The 20,620-nt window shown below is 40.5% G+C and overlaps 1 protein-coding gene across 8 annotated transcripts in view; it reads right to left on the reverse strand.

Moving 5' to 3' along the window:
• The window catches only part of LOC120561969 (thrombospondin type-1 domain-containing protein 7A), a 156,717-nt gene that overhangs the window by 52,854 nt on the left and 83,243 nt on the right, over nt 1-20,620 (reverse strand). For all 8 annotated transcript variants that reach the window (XR_005639674.1, XR_005639672.1, XR_005639671.1 and 5 more), the window contains 5 exons: nt 9,655-9,770; nt 8,345-8,480; nt 6,132-6,235; nt 3,764-3,958; nt 1,952-2,218 (listed from right to left, as the gene is read on the reverse strand). Coding sequence is in view for 3 of the 8 variants with exons in the window: in XM_039805329.1 (XP_039661263.1) it covers nt 1,952-2,218; nt 3,764-3,958; nt 6,132-6,235; nt 8,345-8,480; nt 9,655-9,770 (818 nt within the window). In the remaining 5 variants the exon portion in view is untranslated. The remainder of the gene's footprint in view (nt 1-1,951; nt 2,219-3,763; nt 3,959-6,131; nt 6,236-8,344; nt 8,481-9,654; nt 9,771-20,620) is intronic.

Raw genomic sequence — 20,620 nt, forward strand, 5'->3', positions numbered from 1 at the left:
GCAGCATTCCAATGAGCTACAGTACATTTCTCACCTGGAACCAAGAACTCCAGGCTGGAGAGGGAAAAATAATTTACTGCGCCTCAAGATTTGTACTTCTGTGCTTTAATGCAGATTTCTGTCAGAGCTGCTTCCATCATCAGGGTCACAGGCCAAACTTAAAGGTCCCATGGCATGAAAATTTTACTTTGAGTTTTTTATTTTTTTATTAATATGCGTTCCCCCCAGCCTGCCTATGGTCCCTTAGTGGCTAGAAATGGTGATAGGTGTAAACCGAGCCCTGGGTATCCTGCTCTGCCTTTGAGAAAATGAAAGCTCAGATGGACCGATCTGGAATCTTCTCCTTATGAGGTCATAAGGAGCAAGGTTACCTCCCCTTTCTCTGCTTTGCCCGCCCAGAGAATTTGGCCCACCCATGAGAGAGAGACATCATGGCTTTCAAACGAGCAAAGTGGCAGTTGGTCAAGGCCACACCCCCACCCTCCACCTTATATAAAAGAGACTTCAGATACAGCATTAGGGGACCACTAAGGTCTATATAAAAGAGACTTCAGATACAGTATTAGGGGACCACTAAGGTCTATATAAAAGAGACTTCAGATACAGTATTAGGGGACCACTAAGGTCTATATAAAAGAGACTTCAGATACAGTATTAGGGGACCACTAAGGTCTATATAAAAGAGACTTCAGATACAGTATTAGGGGACCACTAAGGTCTATATAAAAGAGACTTCAGATACAGTATTAGGGGACCACTAAGGTCTATATAAAAGAGACTTCAGATACAGTATTAGGGGACCACTAAGGTCTATATAAAAGAGACTTCAGTTACAGTATTAGGGGACCACTAAGGTCTATATAAAAGAGACTTCAGATAGAGTATTAGGGGACCACTAAGGTCTATATAAAAGCATCCAAAGAGCACCATGTCATGGGACCTTTAAATAGTTACTAATCGTGACCCAAGTTGTGACATTTTCTCACTAACCTCTAGTGTTTTGTAGCCATGCACATAGTCTTATTTGTCTAGGTCAATTCAACAGCAACATCTCTTTCCATAAACATCTCTTTTCCATAAACCACAACTGTTATTATTGTGACTATTTATTTAGTAAAAAGAAGTTCCAGTGAAAAATAATTTTATAAGTTATGAAACACCGTTTTGCAGCGTGTCCTCACCTCCTGCATACATTTGAAAATCAACCAAAGTGGGTTGAGGGATTGGAGGGGTGTCGAGGGAATGGTTCTGTGCTCAGCAAACTCAGTAGCACCATAGCATGGCTTGCTAACACTATGAAGAGTGACATACAGAGCAAAACCCACCTTAGCCCAGTGTAGACCAACATTGAAACTCTCTAAATGACCTTCACATCGATCAAATTAATTTCTTCATACAGGCTGCCGCTTACCTATTGAAAGTACAACAACAAATCTGTGTGTGCTGTATGGGTTTATTTCAAACACAGTTAGTGCTGCAGTAGCCTGGCATTGCCAGACCTTCCTCCACAGCGCTGCGGAGGAGGGTCTGGCGAATCCACACAGCATTCCGGGATGGGAGAAAAACATGCTAAGCGCCGAGCGGAGACCTAATGCCACTGCAAAACAGCCTTGGGAAGGAACTTGTTTTGGTGAGACGTGTCCATTTAAAGGTTGTGTTTGTCGTGCAACAAAAAACTCAGATTGGACAGACATAATCCTATGCACGTGTGTGTAGTATTTAGTAAAATATTGTTCACCTCCTTACCGAGGTAAATATGACAATTAATCGAGACCTGAACAAATAAAAACCCAAACTGTCCGCATGGCTAGATATTTCTGGAGATTTGTTTTTAAAATGAACCACCTTTAACAAAGCAGCAAACTGTGATTAAACCTTTGCTGTGACACACAAACACAAGCACAAGCACACACACACACCCACACACACACACACACACACACACACACACCGTGACTGTTGCAGCGCGAGGTCTCCACCAGCCTGCTGTCCTGGTCGTAGCACACCATGGCCTGGTAGCGGTAGCCCTGTCCACACTCCTTGATGTCTCCCTGGACCTTCATCCCCAGGATGCTCTCCACTCTGCCTCCCTCAGGCAGGATGCAGTCTGACCAGTTCCCCACTGGCTGGGCGTTATACTTGTCACAAGGGCAGTACTGGGTCTCACTCAAAGGATACATTTGTGTGTTCTTGCACTTGTCTTTCTTCTTGCTCCTCCCTGATGAGATCAGAGGGACAGAGATGAGCAGAATAGCTTTGGGAGAGGTGACTCCACATGTCGGCTGGTGTTGGTGGATTCTGTCTCTGTTAGGCAGATGTGGCTTTTAGACTCATTATTCTAAAGGCAACTTGCAAGGCCTTTGGGACAGTTTGGGAGAGTGTACTCACTAGATGACACAAGAATTGCTGTTTCCCCATTTGTGTGGGATACATGCATGGGCAGAAAGCAACTTCTGATGATAGATTAGGCTGGCAGGATAATTTCAAGCTTCAAGTTTTTTTATCCTCATGTCCAGCGTCGTTCAAAAAAGATTTTCTTGTGACAACAAGAGTTGTTTCCAATGCAAATTAGGAGATTAGTCTCCAGACAACATGTATTTAAAAGGAGGAGCTGGGGTGGAGGTGGGTTGCAAGCGCTAGCAGAGATGCAGCACGGTAGGCTGGGAAAAGCAGTTTAAATAGAGCAGAGGGACTATTTGGAAATCCTATCAAAAGAGGGAATCAGCTGAGCCATCGGCTGGTGTGCTGGCTTAGGAACGGTCAGCTATGAGCTGAGATAACAGCCGAGCTTGACTCTGTGACCTGCCAGAACTTACGCTATGCTTCATGTTAGAAAGGAAATTGTTGTTTTGCAATAAAATAATTTCAGATAAGGTTTGCCAAGTTTATCCCGCATTAGGACCACAGCCGGTTGTTGCTAATTGCATCTAGACACCAAACTGCTGTGTAGCATGCTATAATCTGTCTGTAAAGGTCATTGTGACCAACAGGCAGCAGAAAAGTGTACATTATTATTTTGCTCAACATAAAGATCCAACTTGACTACCCACTTTAAGGAAACCGGATTTGTGTTGTTTTGGTATTGTGTTGGACTGAGCAAAGATGACTAAGATTAGTAAAAGGGTCTGTGAGGGATTGGCCAACATCTAACATAGTGCTGACAACTTTTTCCAAATATAGTTGTAGGATTCTGGATAAAAAAGAACTACACAATCCACGGCCTCTCCTTTCTGATTCAAAGCAAAGAACAATTAAACCACCTCTTTAAAGAGTGTTTTGTATGTATTACATGATCTCTCTGCTCGTTTACACTTGGCTAAATAGGTCAAACGATTTCACATCAGGGGATAATAAAAGCTTTTCAAATCCACTTTCTCACAGTTTAAAGTTGACTTGTTTCCCTTCAGTAACCTCTTGTAGAGGTGTCTTAATGCATTGCAGCACTCTTATCATTTGGCTTTTATGACGGTGATGCACAGGGAAACTGTCTGGGGACGCTCTGATGGATAACAAAGGCTGAGGAGTTATTTCAGATTTGTTGCTTTAATCCCACTGGAGCATTTAGCGGGCAAGAACTACCTGAATAGATTTATGATCTTGTGTTTAACTTTACTGCTCATCTCTTGGGAGCGTTGCCCGCTGACATCACCCCCTAAACTGCCTGGTACCTCACCAACACTTTAACTACAGGGCAAGTAAGCCTGTCTGAAAAGGGTTCAAAAGAACAGCCCATTGTTTGTGCTGTGCCACTCTCTGTTCTCACCTATCAAAGCCCTCTTTCTGGTGCGGACCCCCACACAGTCAGCTGTGCAGGATGAGAACTTGGACCAGTTGGTCAGCTGGCAGTCATCCTGGCAGGGGAGCTGACAGCGCTGAGTGATGGCAGGCATGGCTTTGCCGAATTTCAGACACTCGCTGACGTCGGCCTGCGTCCCGTCCAGCTGGCGACAGGACACAGCTGGAAGAATTAGAGGAATGGGTCAAAAAGGCTTCATTAGAACGTGTGGACATAAAGTGGTTTATCTTTTATTGTTTCAGCAGATTGATTGGTTGTCAAAGCAGGTATTGAAAAGTGCAAGACAGTGTCATATGGTAAGAGGAAATGAGTGAACCACAGAAGCACTAGCTATACTGTAAATAAAACTTTGAGGTACTTGTATTTTACTTCCATATTTCCATTTTGTGCAATTTGTTTTACTTCTACTCCAGTACAATTCAGATATTGTACTATTTACTCCGTGATATAATTTATTTAATTAGTGAGCTTTACAGGTGTTGGTAAGTGGATTTGTGTTACCCTTGGACTGAGCTTGGCTAGCTGTTTCCCTGTATTTCCAGTCTTTATGCTAAGCTAAACTAAGTGAACCGGCTGCTGTCTGCATCTTCATATCGTATTTAAAGCAAAGGGTAATATCAATTTTCTTATGTAACTGCTGCTTTTCCCAAAATGTCGAACTATTCCTTTAATAATTCAAAGAAAATTTGAATGCATAACTATTTTTTTACATTGTGCTAATTTTCTCAGACTACATAAAACCCCCCAGAGCCAGCCACACAACACATCATAAGGTTTTCACAGGCTGTAAAGTCCTCCCTGTTACTAGTAAAACAACTTTAATGTGTAAAATTACTGTAGTGCCACTTCAAATACAATAAGAGATCAAAATACTTCTTCCCCCACTGGTGAGCAACATAACATCAAATGAAGCAACTAAAAAGTCAATGAAAAATAAGAGCTGTATAATTCAGATTTCATCTCATGGGGAGCTAAATAACTATTATAAGCAGAGCAGACACAAAAGCATTTCTACCTCAATAGGTTTGAAGCCCACAAGTCAATTTGTGTTGGCTTGCATCATCCCATGCTTGGTTCTTTCAATAAAAGGTATTACTTGTGTTGCTGCAATATTTCATTTTTCTTGTGATGCAGACATTCTGCAGGGCTGTACCTTTATAGAGAAATCAATCTCTAAGCACATTTTTTCTGAACCCCCTTGTGGGCACTGCTATTGGTTTGGAAAACCTCCATCTGGTGGTGTGTTAGGTCAGGTCTTCAGTTTGTGTGTGTGTGTGTGTGTGTGTGTGTGTGTGTGTGTGTGTGTGTGTGTGTGTGTGTGTGTGTGTGTGTGTGTGTGTGCGTGCGTGTGTGCGTGCGAGAGCACCTGCTCTCAGTTGTTCTGTGTTTAATAGTGCTACTACAGTTTTTTACCTCTAAGGAAAGCCTCTGCCCAGGTAAAAAGTGTGTCCCATTTCATTTAAGTCAATGACAAAATGATTTCTGCCATTTAAAAGCATGGAAACATGTGCAGAAGGGTCTGGACATCAGGTGTCACTTGCTATCAAATCAGTGAAAAGAACACAGACTCTGGAATAGTGTGGTGAGTGTGTCTAAAGTGGACCTCAAAGCATTTTCATGAATAAATTGATTCTTTCATCCATTAATGTAAGTTAGTGAAGACGAAACAGAAATATAAGCACTAATAATGGCCTTCTATAGGAGCTGGAACATAATGAAATTGATCATTCTGCATGACCCTCTGAAATTGAATTTTTATGAAAGCCTCCCAGGACTACATGGTACATCCATCCTCTATAAAAAGGCAAGAGGAAATATGCTTTTAAAGTAGGAGAGCCGCAACTCCTTTAAAGTACTTGTCACTTATGCTTGAAGCCCATATGAAGAGGAGTTTGGACTGTCTGAATGCTACTGTATAGGCAAGATACAGCATCTTTTCCTAAATTTCACCAAGAGACATTTAATTAAAATTGCATGACAAGAGCCTGAGGTGAAAAGAAGCCAGCAGTGAAACAACCCAAACTGTCAAACGACTCTCCAGAGGCACATGATGAGTTGTGAACACATTTCCTTCCCAAACTCAGGAGGATTACAAAAAAATAAAAATAAAAACAACCATAAGTGTGAGTGTCAGCCTCAGTTTGCGCTGTCAGGAGGATTGGTATTTGATGTGCAAGTAAATTGGCCTTTTCTCTAAACCTTGGCACATACATCTGCTGCCTCGTGGCCGGGCTCCAGATGCAGCAAAATGAGCTAAAATTTAATTTACGGTGATTAGGAATGGTTCAGTGAAGATGTGGAGGGAAATGGGAGATGAAGAGATTGGTTTCTATACCTCGTGTTTGGAGTCCTGGTCCACAGGTCTCCTGCGCACCGGGACGTTCCTTTCTGAGGAACCACGGGACCAGCTGGCACTTCCTCCATTTGTGGGTTTTCCACCTGGAATAAATCAGGACAGTTAGCCATATCAATGCAACCATAGCGTTTACTATTACACCAACACAACAGTTAATATGTAATAAAGTTCTGTATATAGGGCTGAAGAATTTGAGGAAAATATCTACTTTTTCAGACCAATATTACAATTTAGATTGCAGTTATTTTTCTATAAATTAAACTACAGGCCTGTATTTGTAGTATGTATAGTATTAAACATGTTATGATCACAAACATATCTTGCTACTATTACACTAGTGTAATATAGTGACATAAAATATGCAGTTGCTTGTTGTTGAGGGTTTCCCTTTTTTGACAAGTCAGCTACTGGAGAAATTTCAATTTGGCTACTTATTTTTGTTTTTGTTTTTTTTTGTTTACCAGTTATGGTAATAACAAACTAACATCTCACAAAGGCACATATATGTAGCTACTGTATATGCCTTTGTGGTGGAAGAACAAAATAAGTGATGAGTGATAAGTGACAAGTAAAGGCCCTGTATTCAATTATTCAAAGATTCAAAAGTATTAATTTGTCAGAAAAGGGCCCTGTAAGTGTTAGCTATATCATTATATTACTGGAACGTTATTGAAGCAATAAAATGTAACGTTAAACAGTACTTTAATGTTATAGCTGGTCCAGGTGGGAATAATCTGAAATGCTTTATACACTTTTGGATAGTTAAATCACAGCATCATAAATAACGTTGTATACACATATAGCTACATATACATGTACTTGACTCCATCAGTCAAATAAATGTAGTGGAGTCAAACGTATAAGTAAGTAATAGTTCCCTCTGGGATATAGCTAGCTAATTAGCATAAGTATAAAGTAGCATAACACGGAAATACTCAAGCACAAGCACTTCAAAATAGTACTTAAATGCAGTATTTGAATAAATGTAACGGTAACGTTACACTCCCCCACTGTGTATAGGCTAACGTTATATATCGTACTGACAAAACCTAGCTAGCTAGCTAGCTAATGATGCTAACAGCCCTGCGCCTGCACCAGCTTACTGTACTCTTACGTTAGCCGCTAGAGCTAACATTAGCCTACGATGAGCTACTTCAAATCCCCAAATTTAAAATCCCGAATTTACCGTTTTTAAGGCTGTAAGCTTAAAACTGTGTTATGACGTTCTTAGCTACATGTTTACATGGGAGATGTTTGACAACTCTGTTCAACAGCTGTTTGTCATTTAGGTGCCACTAGTCTCGCTTTGCCAGACACTCATGACACCTACGACCTGCTAACTAGCTAGCTAACGTTGCCGATCTAACGAACGTCTAACCTAAACCAAAGAATTTCTAAACATGGATGTGAGCCGATCACTAAGATCGTTTGTATACAAGAAGACACTCTGTTGGTCTTTTTTGAACAAAAGAAAAAAATACACAGCCCACTACTCATTTTGAAAGATCAGTTTTCTTTCACAAAACCACCTTAGGTTAAAATGTAGAAACCATCTGGTAGCTTTATTTGTATGTCCTTTATCATTATCATTGTAATAACCATACAATGAAGCTCAAGGCTATATTGTGGTAAAAACTAAATTATTGATAGTATTATTGTAAAATAAACCCTTGTCTCAGTTTGGAATTAAGGACTTGGCCTGTTAGGATTGTAGATTTTGTTGAAATGATCCATAAAATATTGTTTATTCCCATCAATAGTTTCACCATAGAGCTACAGTGGGACTATTGAGCAATAGCTCTTATATTAATTAAGTATTATAGAGCTAACTAGCATGCTGGTCAACAAAGAGTAAAAGAAAGTGTGCATTTTAAATAAACACATACAGTAGATACCTAGAAAAAGGACTCTTTTTATATCATATTTATATATTTTTGCCAGAATAATTCATTACAGAACAAACAAATGTCAAATAAAACAAAGATTCTCTTCTGGCCCATGAGGACTGTAATGGAGAAAAAAACCAGGAGGGAAAGACATTAGTACTGTAGGTCTATATGTCTGTATATATGGCTGTATTTGAAAATAAAGGTAGACGAGGTCAAGGCCAAAAACAGCTTTGCTATAAGGTCCTTAAAATGAATCTCAACCCACTGATACTTTGTCAGTTCAAGCTGGGAAAAAAACATTACCTGAATCCTGGACAGATTTTGGCAATCTCACAGTCCCTCTCCTCCTCCAGCACCTCTGGACAGTCCTGTCCTCCGTTGGATGGCAGCTGGATGATGAGGCGTTTCCTTGATTGCTTACTCTTCACAGCGTTACCAGCTGAAGAGACACAGACAATTATTGAATTAAAATGAGAAATGTCTACATGGGAAAGTGATGAGAAACATGTCAAAAAGATAAGATAAGCTGCTCTGTTAATAGTCCTTGAATAATGGACTTGGAGACTACTACTTCCAAATCTAATTGGACCGCTATCGTAGGCAACATGCACGTCTGATTACTTGGGATATCAAGCCAACAACGATGATGTAGAAAAATCCCATTAGACCTTGGTATTGACTCCGATTAAATTTATGGTGTTTACATGTTTGGAGATGCCCTCAAGTAGTTAATTAAGATGAAACGAGCCTCTGGATAGTCCTGAACCCTACTTCAAACCTTTTTATGTGGGTGGTGTGAAATTCTCTGCACAAGGTGAAGATATCAATAGCATCAAATCAAAATGCACAGCCAGTGGTGCAGCACACTCAGGGTGAAGAGATTTATGCCACCGTGTCACATGAAGAGGTCATCAAAATATGGACGGTAATGATTTTCAGATGTTAATCAATTTAATGCGTTTGCCTCTGCTCAACAGCTTGGACAATGGCTGCCTGGCAGAGGTGACCTCATTGGAACAATGTTTTTCTTTCACAGCATGACAACAGCAACAATAACAACTCGACGCGGTCGGTGACACTTGCTAGCCACGGGCGAGTCGGCTTGCCAGGCGCCGTTAAAGAGGTCGGCCCAAAGGTTGTCTTACATGCCAATCTGTCAACTTAATTATGTGTAAACGAGACGTGAGTGCAAGTGTTTATGTGGTAGTTAATGTGTCTGGTTGTGTGCAGAGAGTCCCACTTCTGTAGATTTTCCACACAGTCAATTTAAACTTCCATCTGTGTATACTTCTAGGCTGTGACACAGTCGTAGCAATACATGTTTAAGTGATAATTCATGTTTATTATCATATTGTAGTTCACTTCTGTAGCCTGAAACTAGAATGCCAAATATTGTGTAATAAATCATTGCCATAAACACTATTTCCTAAATTAAGTAATGTAAAACTAACAAAGCCAGACTGAAAACGACATGAAATTAAACAATTGGCCAGTACATTTAAAATAAGGCAACAACCATGCTTCCTTTTCAATGATCTGTATGAGGTGGTATTAATTCACATCAGCCTTGTCATCGCTCCTTTCAGACGATTCTTTTATTTTTTTCAATGTACCTGCGTCACAAGTAACAGGACACGGTGTCCAGTCACTGAAAGGGGTCATGATACAGTCTTTCTTGCAGGGCAGCTGACATGGTCGCACCGTGCTGGGGCGAGGGCCGTCTGGACACCTAGGCAAACAAAGACACACACAGCGGGGCTGTAATGTAACACCGCTGAAAACTCTTTACACATTCACCAAAACACAACAGTGAGTGGTGCGAAACCTCAAAAGCCACACAAAAAAACTGAATTATGTTGATATACAGCAGTAGATTGTTGCTCAGTGAGACACCCAGCCCTCAGACAACACAGTTGTTATTATAGGCCATGACCCTACATATGACCCATGACCCATGATAAAAACCTGTTCAGCAAAAGTATCAGGCTAGAATAAAAGTGTTCTTTTTAAATCACCGGGTGCTGAACAAAACTGATCACATCTCCCAGACCCTTTGGCCTCAAAATTGTCAAAGTACCATATACAATCTCATTTCTGGTCATTTTAAAGCTGCACTAGGTTTTCTTTTTCTGGTTTCATCATCCAAAATCACGACCTAGTGTAGCAGGGAGATCCTGTAATGTTGCTCTGTATGCCCAGATTAAATTCTGGTGTTGGATACAGGCACTTTACCACCTACAGGAGGCAACAATTTAAGCACAGTGTGTACTGTAGAGCAAGAGGTCCTGGCAACTGCAAGATGAACATGTAGTCAGAGAAAATAAACACAAGTGTTTGTGTAAGCCACCGCACACTGAGACCATAAAATATATATGATCAAGGATCTTTTATTACTGTGATTTTATTATGTTGGTCAATTCTGTACACACGCCATCTACTGCATGTCTGTCCGTCCTGGGAGAGGAATCCCTCCTCTGTGGCTCTTTCTGAGGTTGCTTCCATTTTTTTCTGTTAAAAGGTTTTTTTTGGGGAGTTTTCCCTTATCCAAATTGAGGGTTTAAAGGCAGAAGATGTTGTATGCTAGATTGAATTTGTGCTCTGTGATATCGGGCTGTATCAATAAAATTGACTTGACTATTAACACGGATAAGAGCAACATGTTTCAGTCAGCGCTCACTGATACCTTTTTATAATAACATATTATTCTCTCTAGCATCTTATGTATCCTTTGGTACAGAATTATAAGGTAACAAAGTGGGTTGGTAAACATGAGTGTGATATAGTAGCCTTTATGCTTTTTATACAGTACTTCTTACATTATGCTGTGTGATTTCTGGCTACTAAACTTCAACATTTGCAGAATGTTTTGGAGCTCTGGTGCAGCTTTAACTGAAACATTTTTAAGCCACTGTGGTGTTAACATTGTCGCATGTAACTACATGCTAACAGCAGTAAAATATGTCACCTTGAATGCAGTGTCATTAAATTCTCCCCAATTCCGAGTCACATTACTCCTGAAACATTTTCCATTTATGTAGTATCTGGTTTAAAAGCCTTTATTTGCTTATTTATTTTTGACTGTAGAAATGGCTGCTATATTCTATTAGCGTCCACTGCTAACTAAAGTAGCTTACATGGTAAGGTGACCAGATTTCTGAGACAAAATCCGGGGACATTTTCAGCTCAGAAGCGTAAATACCTCCAAAACAGGTAATGTTTTTATCTTTGTAACCTTAAAACGGGGACACTGCCCCCAGGGCGCCACCAGACGAAGCTGCACTGGGCCACACAGCCGCCTACCGTCAGCATCAGCGCCCTGAGCTCGTAATTATTATTTGTCTATTTTATTTTACTGAATTTTTGGTATCGTGACACCCCTAGTTGAAAGTGCTGCTTCGTTCCACTACAATCTAACATTAGCATACTGCTAACTATTAAGTAGCTACATGCTAATGCAACACAGCTGTAATCTCAGCCAATGCTGGTAATTTCTCCTCAAATTCCAGTCATTTTACATCTGGGACATGTCCGGTTGTGTAATATTTTGGTTTAGAAGCCTTTATTGGTGATTTTTCACAGTACAAAGTCCTGCTATATACTCCGTTGCAGTAGCTCCAGCTTCAACTAGTGAAACACGGAGCGGAGGCACCGGAGATTCCAGGAATCGCGCTGGCCAATCACATTAAAGCATGTAAACCTGTTCTAGTACAAACATAAAAAACAAGTAGAATCCTGAAAATGCTATATAATACTTGCCCTTTAAGGCTTTAACAAATATGACTGTATAGGGTTTGGCACACCAACCATCTGGGTATTGCTTTAATACAGAATGTAATTATTCTAGGCACAATCTAGGGCAATAACAACTGATGAAACCTTCGTGATCACATCCAGTTTACGACTGATGCATGCCATCTGGCTCGAGGTGCTTGAAAGATATAGAGAAGATTTGTTCATATCCCCCATCAGAACAATGTAGTCATCACAGGATATGTTAAAGAATTCTACATGAGGATGTCTTACATTTATTTCTTTATGCTGAGGAAACTGTAACACACCATCAGAGTAGCAGACCAGCCTTGAGGGCAGAAACTCCCTTGTTTTATCTGGATTCTGCTATCAGTGAGTGATAATCCTTTTGATGGCACAGAAAGAGGGTCAAGCCAGGGTTTTTTCGACTAAGGGTTATGGTTAATCTTCAGTTATTTAAACAATTAAGGTCCCCCGTGCATACCACCGGGCAAAGATAAATAGGCCGAGATAGACCTGCTGGAAGACATCTTGTAATTTGATCTCTGCAACACTGCGTCCGCGGTCTCGCAGCGGGATGTTGCCGCTCTGTTTCCTCATCCTATGGCTGACACACTGATCATCTGGGTCAGGTTTAATGTTGCTAAGAATGAGCGTTCTCCTCTGGGCGTTCCATACTCGTTAGCATGGTGTTATCAGGGAAGTGATAGGGAGCCTCACAGGGAAAATGTAATAATGTAACAGGGACACAAGGAGAGATTTATTTTTAATACCAATAGACAGAGCTAAATCCCTCTGAGCGGAACAAATCCTCTGGTGTCTTCATACAAGTAAATGGTCCCCAGGAAAAAAACAGCTGCCGAATGCAGCAGAGGGAGGACACATTTACATGTTTAGCCTTCAGCTGATGCACACGTCCGTAAAAGAAGTGAATGAACATGTGTGTAGCTTGAGGCCACTTCAACAGGAGGCAAGGCTGTTAAGATCCAAACCATGAACCTAAGACTGCAGAACAATCTCTACTGGAGTGCTAACCAGGTTTTTTCAATGTATATTCAAACCTATTTTAACTCTCTCTCTCTCTCTCTCTCTCTCTCTCTCTCTCTCTCTCTCTCGCGTCTACAGTCTGTAGAGATCATGAAGCTCTTCATCAAGGGAAACCTGGCAATGAATGCAGCGTGAAGACAAAAATAAACACCACACAGAAATCTGCAAGATCTAAACACAATCAATGTGTACAGATGGAAAAGCAATTTATTATAGCAAAGCTATGAGCAGGGGGCCGATATCAAACCTGCAGGTGCATGAACCCAATTAGTGTCAAGTGTCAGCCAAACAAACAGAACTTTTCATTTTGGTTTGTCACAAACTGGCAGCTGGCAAAGTTCATTCATTCACTTTAAATTTATATTTATTATTTTTTTTTTGCTTATTGATTCTTGATTTCTTGAAAATTCACTTCAGGCATAGAAACATCTCTCCACTTCATGAGGGATCAGAGCACTGAATCAGTGCTATTAGACAATATGACTCCAAGAGCTCTTTGACAAAGAGGGGATTAAACCTTTGACCTTGTTATACTCCACTCTGATACTCAGAAATGGCTATAATTCACCACTCGTGTAAGATCTTAGGGCAATAAAACAATATTCCTGTTTAGATACAACACCACAGTTAAAAACAAATACATCTTGACTTTTGCCTTTGATCCAGACAGAACACGCTCTGAATACCAAACTAAACCTTAAGGGGTGAAAAGACTCATTTCTGAAGTGCAGATTGCCTGCCTTTTAGATTTCACCTTTCCAGTGTTCCCTCTCGCATACACACAAACACGAGCAAATGTTCTGTGGAGAATGGCCTGACCAGAAAATCAACAGCATTGATTTTTGAGTCAAATGCCTAAAACAACTTATGTTTGGTGAGAAGTGAGTTCCTGTGGTCAACTGAATCAACTTATGACTTATCTCTCAGTAGACGTGGCATGACGTTGTTTTAGTGCCATATGACGTGGAATACCACTGTTCATATCCAGTCTCCTTCTTTCAGCCAGGAGCACGATCTTTTCCTTAACCAAGTATGTTTTGTGTCTGAACCTCACCGAACCTCAGACAGACCATTAAACAGTCCTATGAATCAGTTTTTGTAATGGTCATTTTCAACACTGACAAACAATGTCTCGTCGAAAGGGACGTCAGATCAAAAAAACGCTCACATAGGTCTTTTTGGAAGACAATTACAAACAATGTATATTGTTGTTTCGTTTGGAGAACTCAGTGGTTCTGGCTGCGCTTCTGTTTCATTAAAGCTGCACTAGACAATGGCACGTGAGAGATAAATCAAGCAAATTCTGATTAAATCACAGAAAAAAATGTTATTAGTTACTTCGTCCCAAGTGTCTAAATCAAAGTTGGGCTATAGAAACCTAGGGGTCATTTTTTATACACAGATAAACTTTGAGAAACACCTTAACCAAACTATTAAGTCAAGTTCTTTTCAATTAAGAAACACCGCAAAACTATGCCACTTGTTATCTTTCCAACAGCTTTAATAAATCAGCCACAAAGTGTGTTTTGTCTCCTCACATCTTGACTACTATAATGCACTAGATTCTTGTTTAAGCCAAGAAGCCGTAGCAAATCTACAATTAGGTCGAGATTCTAATTAAATTCCCATTTTACAACAATGGTGCATTTGTTACACTTGGTTCCTGTGATTCAATTTAAAATCCCATTAATTACTACGCAATTTACTTGATTCATCAGTGAGTTGCTGATCCCATATAGGTCCACGTGGCCTCTAAGTTCATGGGAACAAGGGCTCCTGGTTGTGCACTGCTCAAAGTTCTAGACCAAGCCTTTTCTTCCAGATTATGAAACAGTCTACAGTACCTCTGAGGGTTAAGTGTTCAATCATCTCATGACCGATTCATTATTAAAAAGCATTTCATTAATGCCTCTTTGCCCCAATTGGTTCTTATTCTTAAAAGTGCACTTTGTAAACCTGTTTTTTAAGTACTATGTAAATAAAGTTTTACTTATTTATGCTAATTACTAAAGTAATGTCAATTAAATACACACGGCATGTATATTTATGAATTCATATCTATGAAAAAAACTGTTCACTGGTTCAGGACTCTGTTCTGGCCAGGTTAGGATCAGGGTCTGGGTTAGGCTGTACATGTTGTCCGTCCTTCTCTCTGTATGTGTCAGTTTCCTTTAAACTGGAAACTCTAAACCAAGTGGGAATGTGAAGTGTTTGTCTATGTGTTAGCCTGCTTACAGACTGGTATAAGCTGCATGCTGGGATTGGCACAAAGCCCAGGAGAGCCTAAATAAGATCAGTTGGTAAGAATAAGATCAAGGAAATGATTGGGTGGGTGGTAACTTCCCGTGGTCAGTTAAGTCTCCATATCAGACATCTAAATTTGGATTTGGGTGGATAGGGTGAACGGGGTTGGGTGTTTTCCTGTTCTTTTAACGTAAAAATCCTGCTTAGTGCAGCTCTCACTCTCTTTTTTCTTTCCTACTGTATAATCCCCTTTTTATCCAACCTGTGTGTTTTAAGTGCTTTACATATAGGGCAACAAATTGACTCATAGCAGATTTCCCTCTACAGCGAACCAGCCCTTTTGTTCCCCTAAGTCTAATTATATTGTAGCCCCACTAATGATGGATATCATCCAAATATAGATAATTAAAATTCAATTATGTTACAGTTTTTGGAAAAAAACAGGTTGGCGAAACACAATACCAGCCAGAATACTAACAACACAATGCTTGGCTGGAAGACTCTGTCCATGGGGGTGTGAAAGCTCTATTATGTTTACATTTTGTCGTTCCGCTGTTTTCCTTCTTTATCCCTCCTGTTGTTATTCTGCTTCTAATATTGTCTTTGCTTGTCACATTTTGTTGTTTGTTTCAGAAAAAAATAAATGTTTATTTACAAGGCACTTGGGGTATCTTATCCTAACTGCACAATTTTCTGTCGTGAGATTTCCTCTTTTGACGGTTCACTTGTCGGTTTATCGCTGTGGAAATGTACCACACTGAAATGATTGAAGTCATCCAGTAATGGCGTCTGGTTTTAACTGACTTGCTGGCTCCAGTCAGTGTCACAATCTCATAATGATCTTTAAATGTCATGATTTGTAGCGAGGCGAGGACATACACAACATGGCACTGGGAGCTTGTCCCAAAGCACAACATTAAGACGAGCAGTCAGGCTAATGCTCATGTTTTGCTTGCTGCTATTAGCGCGTTGAGTAATCTGTTCAGCGAGACGCTGTTTTCGAAAAATGAGCAGATGGTTGAGCAGGATGAAGAGAGGAGATTCAAAGCTAAGAACTGTCAGTAGTTTTAAGAGAGTGTACAGTACACGCACACAGAACAAGGTCTGGTGGGAAAAGATAAGGCCTAATTAATTTCATTATCAAAATTACGGACTACAAAACAAGAACATAATTTGTTTAATTTAGCATAAAACAGTTGCAGTTCTTCAATGGCCCTTTCAGTGGTGTCTTTGGCCTCCTTTTTGAGGGCTTTCAGCTATCTATCACAGTCAAAAGCAAGGAGTAAACACAGCCTCCATTAGAAAACACAGGGAGATGATTGACTGGGCTAATACAGCTACTGTCAAACATCACAACCATGACTCATTCAGATTCCTTTTTTTTCTTCTTAAGAATTCCACAGCATCAATGTGATTATACAAACACACATTTTAGTACCATTCAGCACAGACTGTCAGAATCAATAAGCAGACATTGTTGTTTTTTCCCTCACACCACAACAGCTTTCTCGATTGGATGATAGCAGCCCAAGCCTGAGGCACTGACATATTTGTCTCTGTTGTGTGTCTCGTTTCTATTGGGCTTTGACAGTTAGTGTTTATGTGTGTTTGTGTGTGTGTGTGTGTGTGTGTGTGTGTGGTTCGCATGTGTGTGTGTGTGTGTGTGTGTGACACACGCACATGCACACCGAGAGGTTCACTGCCTCAGGCTGCGGGAAGAAGACAGCTCAGATCCATCGATGTATGAGACAGGGCACATCTGCATATTCAGGGTGCAGGCAGCCATGTTTGTTTGTTCTGCTGGGATCCCATGGGTGCACTGATCAAGACTACCTGCCAGCTGGTGCCAGATGAAGACATGCATTGCAGGAAAAAAATAAAAAAAATAAAGTCACTTTTGTTTGCAAGGCCAGGAGACAATGCCTCTGAGCAACAGATGGCCAAGAATCCAGAGCTGTTGCATCGTTTATTATATGCATTTTATTTGGTCAAGAAAAGTACAAATCAAGGGCTTAAAAGAACAAACAATTGTTTCTTTAACACACCACTGTGGTCTGCCAAATCTACAGGGGTGATGAAAAGTAACAAATGCTTTCATGAAAGAAGGACCATAACCTTTACTCAACAGTACAAGGTGACTCACGTGAATAAATGAGTGGAGAAACATAATAAATCCAGATGCTTCCATACAGGGCATGAGGGGGTCAGTAAAGGGTTTGATGATTGATTCAGTATGAAACGCCACAGTCTTCACATTCACCAGATCTCACAGCAGTTGAGCGACGTGTTAGACGGAACTCTCACAATCCCTTCAGTAGAGTTACACAGTCGAAGAATCTGGAGCACTGAAGCTGTTCTGGAGGCTCGTGTTGAATACATCACAGCTGTCAAACTACTAAACTTAAGAAATGTCTTATATGATTGACTGACTCACAGAAGAGTGCAAACTAATTGAATGTTTGGAGGCTCCATTAATCTTCGCCTCAATTCTTTTTTTTATCAGGGTGGGGAGTCTATATCTATCTGTGCTGCACATCAGTTTCAGGCTCTGTCTTGCAACTATGTTAAATTGCATCGTCCCTATCAAATAAAATTTAATGAAATTAAGGGTAGTTTGTTTGTGTTTGGTACACACCATCTTTACATCTTCTTTATCATCTTCTTGTTGGTTGAACGTGGGAAACAAACAGCGGTCTCCAATGTTAAAGTTCTAAGTGCTGTTCAACCATTCGTCCGTCCCAAACTTCTCCCTACTCAGACTTTGGCGCTGACCGTCACCTGAGGCTTTTGGTTCCCTTGGTAAAAACGACTGATGCAGTCGTTGTTTTACAGTATTAGGCCCCCTAATACTGTATCTGAAGTCTCTTTTATATAGACCTTAGTGGTCCCCTAATACTGTATCTGAAGTCTCTTTTATATAGACCTTAGTGGTCCCCTAATACTGTATCTGAAGTCTCTTTTATATAGACCTTAGTGGTCCCCTAATACTGTATCTGAAGTCTCTTTTATATAGACCTTAGTGGTCCCCTAATACTGTATCTGAAGTCTCTTTTATATAGACCTTAGTGGTCCCCTAATACTGTATCTGAAGTCTCTTTTATATAGACCTTAGTGGTCCCCTAATACTGTATCTGAAGTCTCTTTCCCGAAATTCAGCCTTGGTGCAGAATTACAGCCACTAGAGCCAGTCCCACGATGAGCTTTCCTTAGGATGTGCCATTTCTGTGTTTGTAGCTATTGAGGAGGAGAGGGGGGGGCAAGGTGGAGGGTGGGGGTGTGGCCTAGACCAACTGCCACTTTACTTGTTAGAAAGCCATGATGTCTCTTTCTCATGGGTGGGCCAAATTCTCTGGGCGGGCAAAGCAGAGAAAGGGGAGGTAACCTTGCTCCTTATGACCTCATAAGGAGAAGATTCCAGATCGGCCCATCTGAGCTTTCATTTTCTCAAAGGCAGAGCAGGATACCCAGGGCTCGGTTTACACCTATCACCATTTCTAGCCACTGGGGGACCATAGGCAGGCTGGGGGAACGCATATTAATGTTAAAAAACCTCATAAAGTGAAATTTTCATGCCATGGGACCTTTAAACTGGATACCAATAATGTTTATTTTTAACCCCATCATATCCTTGTTGTTAGTGTCAACTTGTGACTTCTGTTCCTCTTAATTGCTGCAGTTTGCGTTTGTTGCATGTTGTCATTATATTTTCAAACATATTAAATAGGTTTTATTTGTATTTCTTTTTTTTGACAAAATGCTCATGCATGTTAAGTACAGATCATTTGGCCTCTTCCAGCTCTTTTAATTGTCTCATGTTGCTTTGAAAACTCGCTTATCAAAGTGCTGATTGCCAGACCTCTTTTAAAGCGGATAAATGCGGCTAATTGGCAATCAACCTAATAAGACCCATCTTGGTGGCAATGTTTGTCATTGTGAGTTGAAGAGTCAAAGTCATTTCCCCACAAGGTGTTCAAATTAGTTTAGGCCTCTGTGTGTGTGTGTGTGTGTGTGTGTGTGTGTGTGTGTGTGTGTGTGTGTGTGTGTGTGTGTGTGTGTGTGTGTGTGTGTGTGTGGGGTGCGTGCGTGCGTGTGTGTGTGTGTGTTAGTTCGGGGCAACAACCAAAACTTGTATGTGTTCATAGATAAAATAAACGAGCAAAGTTGTACACACAGAGAGCTTCTTTCTGTTCCAGTACCATGGAAGTCTAGATGCTGGCTTACAGCCTGTTACTGGACCCCTGCTGGTGACAGTGGCTCTTAAGACTTTGAACTACATCTCTGAAGGGTCTTGAACAGTCAGAGTACATAAAGGGACACAAAAACGAATGCTGAGTCATAGCTGGGGTTGTATCAGGGTTGTATACAGGCAGAGTCAGAATGGGGGAAGACCTTCAGCACCACGGACAGCACCGCTGGTCCATGAAGGTAAAAAGAAACCTCAGTCTGTGGAGAGATTGTTTGACAGCAAGTAACTGTCACTCAATCATATTGAAGGAAACGGAGGCTTTTTTTCTGGTGTCCAAACCACAGTGCACCATTTCACTTAGTTGTGGTTTGGTTTATTTCTATTCACATTCCTCAACTACAAGAAAATCTGAGACTGTGACCAAAATGTCTCATTATGAATCTCATTTACAGAACACAAGTTTAATCGTTTTTTTAAGAGGGTGGATTGGGAATTGAATGCATTAAATTCTGGGTATTAAGATCCCGTTATTTCAAAATAAATTCTCAGCCAAATCTGATCTCAATTGAGGAGGAAAATACCTGTAGGACCAAGGATATTTAACATCGGTGTGACTTGATCGTAATGACATTATTACGGAAGCTGCAGGCTTCTTCCAAATACTTTTTATGCTAAAATGGCAGCTTACAATTCAGCTGTTTTGTTAAATACAATTTTAAGAAGTGCAAATTCTGTCAATGAAAACTATGCAGGAGGTTCAACAAGTCTCTAAATCATAATGCAGGATGGAAACTTAATCCTCAAATTGTTGTACAGAGTGACACGAATCTGGACACTGAGACATCTGGAAGTGGACACTGAGAGCATTACATCTCCAAATGTTACAACTGAAGTCCATCAACAATCCTACCATTCCTCAAACCACTGAAATAACACGCCAAAATGGCCACCCCACACAGTAGAACCCCAGATCATTATGGTGGTCATACATTCCCCTTATCCACTCAAATAGATTCTAATTAACTGGTAATGTTAAGAGAGAATGCTGAAAAACAGAGGATCTTCAAAAAGGACTTCAAAATCTGACATGTTTAGAATGAACAGGTTGGGTAAGAAATGTAAAGGAAAGGTTTACATTTTAAAGTCTATCTTGACACAATACTCACATGCCCAGAAGAGAGAGAGAGAGAGAGAGAGAGAGAGAGAGAGGAAATGTATTCTAGTAAGAAAACAATAGAAGCCTCTAGGCATCTTCCATAGTTACAGTGTTTACAGTATTATATTCCCTCTTTGTGTCTCCACAATCTGTAACAGAGAGTGAGAAATTGGTACTAATACGACTGTAACTACAG

This window comes from Perca fluviatilis, chromosome 7, assembly GCF_010015445.1.
Source record: "Perca fluviatilis chromosome 7, GENO_Pfluv_1.0, whole genome shotgun sequence".
NCBI lineage: Eukaryota > Metazoa > Chordata > Actinopteri > Perciformes > Percidae > Perca > Perca fluviatilis.